The 9,909-nt window shown below is 44.0% G+C and overlaps 1 protein-coding gene across 1 annotated transcript; it reads right to left on the bottom strand.

Moving 5' to 3' along the window:
• Positions 1 to 353: 353 nt before the first annotated feature.
• On the bottom strand, positions 354 to 9,604 carry LOC123153569 (uncharacterized). Its single transcript, XM_044572634.1, has 2 exons — positions 9,280 to 9,604; positions 354 to 521 (listed from the first exon to the last, which is right to left on the bottom strand). Exons 1-2 carry the CDS (start codon positions 9,430 to 9,432, stop codon positions 354 to 356), a joined length of 321 nt encoding a protein of 106 aa, XP_044428569.1. The 5' UTR covers positions 9,433 to 9,604.
• Positions 9,605 to 9,909: the final 305 nt, after the last annotated feature.

Genomic DNA, 9,909 nt, shown 5'->3' with positions numbered 1-9,909 from the left:
CCTTTCTTGCATTCTTGTTCACCTTCACCAGGGACTTGCAGTTCAGCATCACTAGCAGTCGCTTTTCATCGCCTATCAACTGATTAGAGGTACGCAGATTAGTTGGGAAATTTGTTAAAAGCATACAAAAATAAAATCAATCTAGTGAATTCAGCTGGCAAAAAATTCTGGTATTGTAGCATCTAGATTAAAATAAAGAGTGTTACCATCTCAAGCCCGTCCTCCTCGTCCCGGGCTTGCAGTTCCACACCATTACCAGGTTCCTTTTCATCACTCATCCACTGATTAGCGGTATATATAAATTAGTAGTAGTGATTAAACCGCGGACAAAAGTAAAATAAAATCCAGTGAATTCAGCCAGGAAAAAAACATAGTATTCTAGCCTTAGAAGATTGAACTAAAATTATTACCTCCTCCTCATCGTCGTCGTCCTCCTCCTCCTCCTCCTCCTCATCGTCGTGCTTATCCTTATCGTCGCGCAGAGGTACTAGAGGTGAAGGCTTCTTGAATGAAGCTAAATTCTAGACAGAAAAAAGGGTGACATCTCAAAATTATGTTGGTTCATGTTGTTCGGGGAAAGTAAGAGCACAAACGGAAAACCAAGAATAGAACTGCAGTTCAAATGACTGAAAACAATAATAAATGTCTCAGTCATCATAACATCCGTTCCCCTCACCATCTCCATCTTGTCGATTGTGCGAACCCGAAATTAACCTAAGAGCATTTTTATGGTACCCTATACCGATGATACGGGAGGTACCAGTATAACTCAATCGGACCATTGATTTCTTGAGGGTAGGAATAGGCATAAAAATTAAGGGAAATATGTTTTATTTTTGTCACGGGCCTAGGTTTGAGCTCATTTTGTATGCGAGCTCTTTTACGGTACCCTGGGTTAAGTATGGGCCGTCAAATCATAACAGTGAACAGTTGGAGTGATTTATACTACTCCACTGCGCGAATGGGAACCGTGATAGGTATAGCATGCACCGCTTCGTTTTTGTCATCCAGTATATATTTCGTGAGGGCATTTTGGGAAGAAAAAGTTTCAGCCTGCCCCCGAGGTAAAAAAATCAGCCCGCCTGTGTGTCGAACTAGCCCATCCTGTCGTCGGGTCGAACTACCCCACCCCGTCCTTGCCCTCCCATTTTGTTCCCTACCGCGCTCAGTAGGAAAAAAACTAGGGTTCCGGCCACCGCCGACGTGCACCTACCATCTATTAGCGAATCAGGAGGCTGCCGAGCTAGGCCCCTCTTCCTCTCCACCTACGCTACGCCACCCTCCCTCTTCCTCCCAATGCAAGGAGCTCGAGGAGGACTCGCCACCCTCGATGTCATTGATCCCCTGGAACCCTGTCGTCTTCTTCTCCGCGCAGGTCCCTGCCTACGCCCCAAGCTGGAGATGTGTGCGACCTCCACTCCGGCAGCACACGCCGCGTGAACCCGGCTTGGACACATCACCGATTTAAGCAGCGCTTGGTGTTTAGCATGTTATAAAACTCACATATCTTCTAAAAGAGTATTAGTGCCACCTGGTTAAAATAAACTCCTAAAATACAGAGGCATAAATTCCCCATGTTTCTTCTTTTTTCCGAGCGGCAAGTTGCAATTTAATTGCTGAAATTAACTCGTAGAGTCCTCTTATCTTCTCTCTTTGCAATTTTGCAAAGCATAGATTTCAGCTGCTTCACCATGCAATTACACATGTATTCGTTTCAATTGATTCTCATAAGAAACACTAAATAAATTGTAAAACTTCCTAAAGTTCAATCACAACTTAAAAATATGAGCGTAAAGTTTGAACTAATCTTAATCCAAATATTATTCTAGAAAACTAGCAAATCCTAACAACTTTCAACTCTCTTCATCCTTCATTCATGACTTTGACTATCTTCTAGTCCTCGTCGTTTCACCGTCCTTTCATGTTCAATGGAGACTCCACTAGGAGGGCAGTGAGTTGTTTCTTGAACCCGAGGATGTTGTCCTGCGTAATAGGTTGAGTTAGTCTCACAGTTGTAACAATGGGAATGGTGTGGTTAAAATAAGTGTGTACATCGTACTGCTGTGTAGGCTCCATCTACATTGTCGCTTGTAAACTTTTACATATTCTTTACAAATAAAATCCCACACGACATGCTGCAATCATATGGATTATTATAAAAAAATCACTATGAATACTAACTGTGTGGTTTTAAATGTTGTGTACAGTACCTGTCTTTTTGTTGTGGTATATTTTTGATAACTTGAAGTGTCCAAGTGTTGATGTCGAAATCCTGCCAAGTACCGACTTTTCGGCAACCATGCTGATATGCTACTTTCTTATGGAGTTGAATGCCTTTGAGGTATAATAAGTTAATAAGTATAAGACATATAATATCAAAATTAACTCTCGGTATGTATGTATGTATAAGCACTGAAAAACGTACCATGTTTTCTAGTTTCGGGTGGGCTTTCTTAAACTGTTTTGTTGTTGATGGCATCGAATCCAGAACTTCCGCTCCCCCTTTTTGGCATTGACAACCGCCACATATGAATGCATATGCTTCATATTCATACGAAGAGAAACCTGCATTTTAGACATAATTAGTTTTGTACCATCTAGAAATTGACTTAGACTAGTTTGACTTACCATATCATGGGAAAAGTACTTTTTGCCATGAATACTAGCATATGTTTATTCTGTAGATCACGGGTACAACTTAGAATGCTTCCATCTCTGACTAGCACACTGCTAACTAATGCCCTCTCTATGTAGATCTTCCCGTCGGCCCATACATCTGGATTGGAGGGCATGTGACGTACCCATATTATGGCTGCATCCAAGATCTGAATCGCAAAGCAGTAAGGAATCAAAATAGAAAATAACAGTTTGTTAATTATTTAAGAAGTTATCACATACCTTGCATTGCGGCCATTCGTCCGTACTACTTTTAAAGCTCGGAGCTGTCAAGCATCTAAGAACAGCGCAATATGATGAATTTCATCAATTTCTACCAACACTTCCGAAGACGGGGATGTATTGACATAGTCAATGACCTCATCAACTATCTTCTCATCTGGAGCATCACTTGTTCCCGTTCTAGGAGTACTCATGTCTTTTGGAGTTATCTTGCCTCTTTTAGTTCTCTTGGGTTCATCAAAATAAACAAAATCCTTTTTATTTGCAAAAGTGGGTGTCCTTTTTCTCTTCTTCTGTCCCGTCACCATAGACCCTCCCGTTTCCTGCGTGTCCGAGGGTGGAGTTTTTTAAAAAAATAGCAACTCACATAATTAATGTACTTATTTACATCTGATTTTCGAGCATCGTCTCTGTCAAACTCCTTTTGCTCACTATTGGTGTCATCCTGAGCACCCTGCAAGTCGTAGGGAGGAGCTTGTAAAATGAGAAAAATAACTCACATACTTAACATAGTTATTAAATTACATCAAAGTCTGAGACCAAGTCATGCCCACACAAAGGGGCGACGTAACAAATTTGTCGTTGTCGTTGTACTCATATTCTGGTCGGCTCCAATAGTCTTGCATAGGTGCCTGGTTGTCATTATTTTATACATAGGAAGGAAAGAGTGATTAAGTGCATGTTTGGATGGTAGGGTACTTAAATTGGCGTTCAAGTTGGCGTATAGCTAGTTTCTCATATCTGCATTTTCCTTCTCCGAGTGCGTGTATTTGCGCAACATTTGTACGCGAGTCTATAGGATGCTGCAGAAATTCAAGCACCTAGGCAAGAAAAATGCAGATGTGAGGAACTAGCTACACGCCAACCTGAAAACCAATGTAAGTACACTACCATCCAAACACGCACTTAATCACTCCTTCCTTCCTATGTATAAAATAATGACAACCAGACACTTATGCAGGACTATTGGAGACAACCAAAATATGAGTACAACAACAACCATAAATTTGTTACCTCGTCCCTTCCTGGGCGTGACTTGGCCTTAGGCTTTGATGTAATTTAGTAACTATGTTAATTATGTGAGTTATTTTTCTCATTTTACAAGCTCCTCCCTCCGACTTGCAGGGTGCTCAGGATGACACCACTAGTGAGCAAAATGAGTTTAACAGAGACGATATCCGGAAATTAGACGTAAGTAAATACATTAATCATGTGAGTCGCTATTTTTTTAAAGCCTCCTCCCTCGGACACGCAGGGAGGAGAGTCTATGATGACGGGACAAAAGAAGAGAAAAAGGAAATCCACTTTTGCAAATAACAAGGATTCTGTTTATTTTGATCAACCCAAGGGAACTAAAAGAGGCAAGATAACTCCAAAAGACATGAGTACTCCCATAACAGGAACAGATGATGCTCCAGATGAGAAGATAGTTGAAGAGGTCATTGAATATGTCAACAAATCCTCGTCTTTGAATGTGTTGGTAGAAATTGATGAAATTCATCTCTATCACGCTGATCTTATATGCTTGACAGCTCCAAGCTTTAAAAGTAGTAAGGACGGATGGCTGCAATGCAAGCTATGTGCTAACTTCTTAAATAATTAACAAATTGTTCTTTCTATTTCAATTCTTTACTGTTTTTCCATTCAGATCTTGGATGCAGCCATAACATGGGTACGTCACATGCGCCCCAATCTAGATGTACGGGCCGACGGGATGATCTACCTACAGAGAGCACCAGTTAGCGATGTGCTGGTCAGAGACGGAAGCATTCCAAGTTGTACCCATTATCTACAGAACAATACATATGCTAGTATTCATAGCGAAAAGTACCTTTCCCATGATATGGTAAGTCACACTACTCTAAGTCAATCAATTTCTAAAAGGTACAAAACTAATTATGTCTAAAATGCAGGTTTGTTGTCCTATGAATATGAAGAATATGCATTGGTACGTGGCGATGGTCAATGCTAGAAAAAGGTCAGTGCAAGTTCTGGATTCGATGCCATCAACAACAAAACAGTTTAATAAAGCCCCCCGGAACTAGAAAACATGGTATGTTTTTTCAATGCTTAGTACATACATACCGAGAGTTAATTTTCATATTAAAGAAATTATACTTCTTAACTTATTATACCTCAAAGGCATGCAACTCCATATGGAAGTAGCATATCGGCATGGTTGCCGAAAAGTCGATACTTGGCAGGATTTCGACATCAACACTTGGACAGTTTAGGTTATCAAAAATATACCACAACAAAAAGACAGGTACTGCACACAACATTAAAACCACACATTTAGTATTCATAGTAAAAAATATTTATAACAATCCATATGATTGCAGCATGTCATGTGGGTTTTTTCGGTAAAGAACATGGAAAAGTTTACAGGCGACAATGTAGATGGAGCCTACACAACAATACGACATCCATACTTATTTTAGCCACACCATTCCCATTGTTACAACTGTGAGACTAACTCAACCTATTACGCAAGACAACATCCCCAGGTTCAGGAAATCACTCACTGCCCTCCTAGTGTATTCTCCACTGAACATGAAAGGACATCGAAATGACGAGGACTAGAAGATAGTCAAAGTCATGGATGAATGATGGAGAGAATTGGAAGTTGTCAGAATTTGCTAGTTTTTCTAGAATAAAATTTGGTTTAAGAATTGTTCAAGCTTTACGCTCATATGTTTTAAGTTGTGATTGAACTTTAGGAAGTTTTACAATTTATTTTGTGTTTCTTATGAGAATCAATTGAAATGGATACATGTGTAATTGCATGGTGGAGCAGCTGAAAACCATGCTTTGCAAAATTGCAAAGAGAGAATATAAGAGGAATCGAGTTAATTTCAGCAATTAAATTGCAACTTGCGGCTTGGAAAAAGAAGGAACATGAGGAATTTATGCCTATGTATTTTAGGAGTTTATTTTAACCAGGTGGTAGTAATACTCTTTTAGAAGATATGTGAGTTTTATAACATGCTAAACACCATATATAACAAACTTTTTGCCTTGTTATAGCGGCCAACTCGCCAACTCGCCTACTTTTTATAAGCATCCCTAATACAATTCCTCTATTTTTTATAAGCATTGTATAACACATAAAAAAATGTCCAGTTTTTGAAAACAAGGGACTCGATGCGGATCATCGAGGTGATAGTCCGCGCGCCGTAACACTAGATGATAGTTGTTATGTGAAAACGCAGGCATACGAGCTCAGTTTGACAATATATGACCTTTTAAATTTTTAACAAATATTTTTTGAACGATAGAAAAACATTTGGGGCTCACCGAAACTTCCAGTAAACCGGGAAAAAATAAACGCCATGCAAATCATTCAAATCAATTTTCCTAACAGAATATGTAAATTATAGACTATGTTTTATCTGTACTATTAACAGAAACTTCTTGCGCCTGGGTGGCTTCAGTTTGGTTCCATCTAAGTGCACTGTCTTTTTTGTGTTTGTATTTTCTTCCTTTGAATGAGACCGGTGAGAGACCCACATGCAGGCATGGAGCGTGGACTAGCTGGTGTGCAAAATTTAACGAAGAGTTAAAGGCAAATGACAGAAATTTACTCAAACGCACCCGAAACACAAGTTGTAGGGCTGATTTGTGTCAGTTTTCAAGTTTATGTATGAATCTGTATGTATGTCGAGTGAAAGTTTATGTATCAAATGTATAATTAACTCCTAGTGTAATGTAAATCTATCAGGGCCCTGTGCATCCTGTTATAATAAAATAGTTCAGAGACAAATTTAGGCAATCTCCTATAATAAGCTACAATCCTACAAGTTGATGGTTCAAATGGCAACTGACAATTTCCCCTCCAAGCAGGAATTTTCATCATATAACGTTAACTAGAAGAAACACACAAGATAGCCAAAAAAAACTATTTACCTTATCCTACACATCCTGTAGCAAAAGTGCGCCATGAAATCTTGAATTTCGTAGGCAAATGGAACATTACAGTGAATACCTATCTATATGGGTACTTTCTTCTTAGATATTGTAAGTCAAACAAAAGCACAAACACTTAATCGCAATGTACTCACTGTATCAAACTTCCCATTTACCTAATTTTACATCTACCATTGGCTCAAGCATATAAGAGGCATGAAATTCTCATATAGAACACAATCAGAGAGAGTAATTTTCTATTTCAATAATGCTCTGCTAGTTCTCAAATCGTAGTCATTTAACTCAGTAACTCTGAGCCAATACGATCACCGAATAAAATTGCTAAATACTGCAACTAACTTTTACACAAGTCGCGAACATACTTACATGGAAATCAAGACTCCGTGCATGCCGGCAGCGGCTGGAATCCTAGAGAGTGGGCAGACCGGCCAGTCGTCGTAGCCTCGCCTGCCCAGCACAACGAGCCTCCGTAGCGAACGAGCAGTAGACATCGGTTCCAAGGCCCTAGCCAGCCCAGCCGTCCTCGCCGGGGGTGGCGGTGACGGTCCAGTTCCCGGTGAGCGAGAAGTGTTGCTTAAATCGGCGACGCGACCAAACCGGGTTCAGGCGGCGGGCGCTGCCGGAGTGGAGGTCGGCGCACAGCTCCAGCCTAGGGCGCAGGCAGGGACCTCCGTGGAGAAGAACACGAGGCGAGGGCGTTGGCGGGTGAGCGTCGGCCGGTCCGGGAGCGCGACAGTCCCAGGGGATCAATGGCGTTGGGGCGGCGAGTCCTCCTCGAGCACCTCACGCCGGGAGGAAGAGGAGGGAGGGTACCGCAGCGTAGGCGGAGAGGAAGGTGGGCCTAGCACGACAGCCTCCTGATCCGTCATAGACGGCGGGTGCACGCCGGCGGTGGCCGGAACCCTAGTTTCTTTTTCCTACTGGGCGCGGTGGGCTAGTTTGACACGACAGCGGGATGGGCCAGTTCGACACGCAGGCGAGCTGGTGTTTTATTTAACCTCGCGGGTGGGTGCAATTTTTTCTTCCCAAAATGCCCTCACAAAACCTATACTTGACGACAGAAACAAAGCTGTGCATGCTATACCGCTCGTGATTCCCATTCACCAAGTGAAGCAGTACAGATCACTCCCAACCGAGTATTTAACAAAAAACTATCACAATTCATGGAAATGTGCCCAGAAACTACCACTTTACAAATTTGTGCCGGAAACTACCACTATTTGTCTAATCTTTGACTAAAAACTACCGTGTCTGTAGATCGGCGCATCTGTTCATTTTAAACACACTTATGACAGGCCTGGCCCACATGTAAGTGATGGCATCATCAGTCAACGCTGTTTGTACCCGCTGCTGCTCCCCGTTCCGCCGCACACCTCGCCGCCGCTCGTAGCGCCCGCCGCTGCCGCCGTGCCCAAGACCTCCTCCTCCGCGCGAAAGACCTCGGCTCCGGCGCCGTCCTAGCAGCAGACTGTCCTGGCGGCGGCGCGGCAGTAGACACCGGTCATTTGCGCTGAGGTCGATGTCGTAGCCGCCACCCCCGCCGACGGCCGTGAAGCTCCCCGACTGGGATAGCATCTGCTTCAAGAAGTCGGCTGGGATGAACCCGTCAACGGCGCCGGCCGGCGCGCCTGCACCGCTGCCCTGGGTAGCTGCAGTAGACACCTCCGTGGTGACGGGGGAGCCAGGGAGGGGGCCTTGGCGCCGCCCTTGCCACAGCCGTTGCGCTTGTTCTTGCGGCCGCCGCCGATGGGCACGTCGCGGAGCATGCCGCCCTCGGTCTAGTGCCGGCGAGCGCAGCAGCGGCGCGTGGCCCGCGTGGCCCGCGTGCCTGCCCCTGCCTCACCTCCACCGCCACGATGCCGCCCGCCGCGCCGACGCTGTTGCCATCTCCAGTCCGCAACCAACGCCGGGGAGTGAAGAAGGCGGCCGTGGTGCCCGGTGGTGGTGTTACCCGGCTGCGGCATGCGAGCGAGCTCAGGGGGAGTGGTGTCTAGGTGCTCCCCTGCTTCCGTCCCATGCGCAAGAGGTGTTTGTTAAAATGCCAAAAAAAGAAAGGAGGGGAGGAAGAAGAAGGTTGGTGATGACGTGTGGGTCCCACCTGTCAGAAAGGCGTTTAGAGAGGCGAATCGGGCACTTTCGCGACATGGTAGTTTTTAGTCAAAGATTAGGCAAAAAGTGATAGTTTTTGGCACAAATTTGTAAAGTGGTAGTTTCTGGGTACGTTTCCATGAATTGTGGTAGTTTTTGGTTAAATACTCCTCCCAACCGTTCGCTCTTACGATTTAACGGCCCATATTTAACCTAGGGTACAGTAAAAGAGCTCGTACATATCTCCGATCATGGGGATCTATCAACTGTGTTCAGGCGATCCAAAATACGCACATCTGTTGAACGAAAGCTCGAAAATCGGAAAGGGAAAGAAGCTAAAGAGGCACGAGAAGCAGTTGAGCGCACCTTCCTTGCGTAGTCCATTATTCGCTCCGCGGCCGAACGACCATCATTAGCCATCAAAATCTTGCCGATAGCGCTGAGGTCGTAGTCGAGCGTAGCCATGAGAGCAGAGTGCGAGATCGGCGCCACGAGCGTTCTGGGATAGTTGAAGGCCATGACGTCCTTGTTGCTTTTGCTTGGTGTTGGCGGCTGCCATCGGCGGAGGCAGAGGAGGCGGCGGAGGCGGAGAAGATGGGAAAATAAATTCTGAGACCGGGTCCATCCCAACTCCAATCTTAAAGCACGCAACCCCACGGGGCCGCTCTGTTTCCGATCCCAGCTGCTCAATCCCGCTCCTTCACTTTACGTTTCAATCGCTCCACGATCAGATACGTATAACAGCTTATTCGCAAAAAAAAAAAGATATTTCCTCCATTCCCTTATACAAGGCCACAAACTCAAATTACAGGTACCTAGGTAAAATTTAATGACTACTTTGCAAGCCAACTTTTCTTCTTGTTAACTGGGATCATTAATACGTCTGCATGCACGCAAGGAAGGAAGTAGCACAGTGTCATTATGAATACATGCATGCAAGTATTAAATAAGTTGCTAGTACGAGAAAACATCATTAAACTTTGTCTCAGTTACTGT

This window comes from Triticum aestivum, chromosome 7A, assembly GCF_018294505.1.
Source record: "Triticum aestivum cultivar Chinese Spring chromosome 7A, IWGSC CS RefSeq v2.1, whole genome shotgun sequence".
NCBI lineage: Eukaryota > Viridiplantae > Streptophyta > Magnoliopsida > Poales > Poaceae > Triticum > Triticum aestivum.
The sequence above is the reverse complement of the archived record's forward strand: the minus strand, read 5'-3'. Positions and strand labels throughout refer to the sequence as shown.

Excerpts from the sequence above, each read along its gene's own strand:
- LOC123153569 (XM_044572634.1), bottom strand. The coding sequence starts at position 9,432 with ATGGCCTTCAACTATCCCAGAACGCTCGTGGCGCCGATCTCGCACTCT. Across the intron at positions 522-9,279 it reads TAATGGACTACGCAAGGAAG|AATTTAGCTTCATTCAAGAA; the intron begins GTGCGCTCAACT and ends TTTTCTGTCTAG.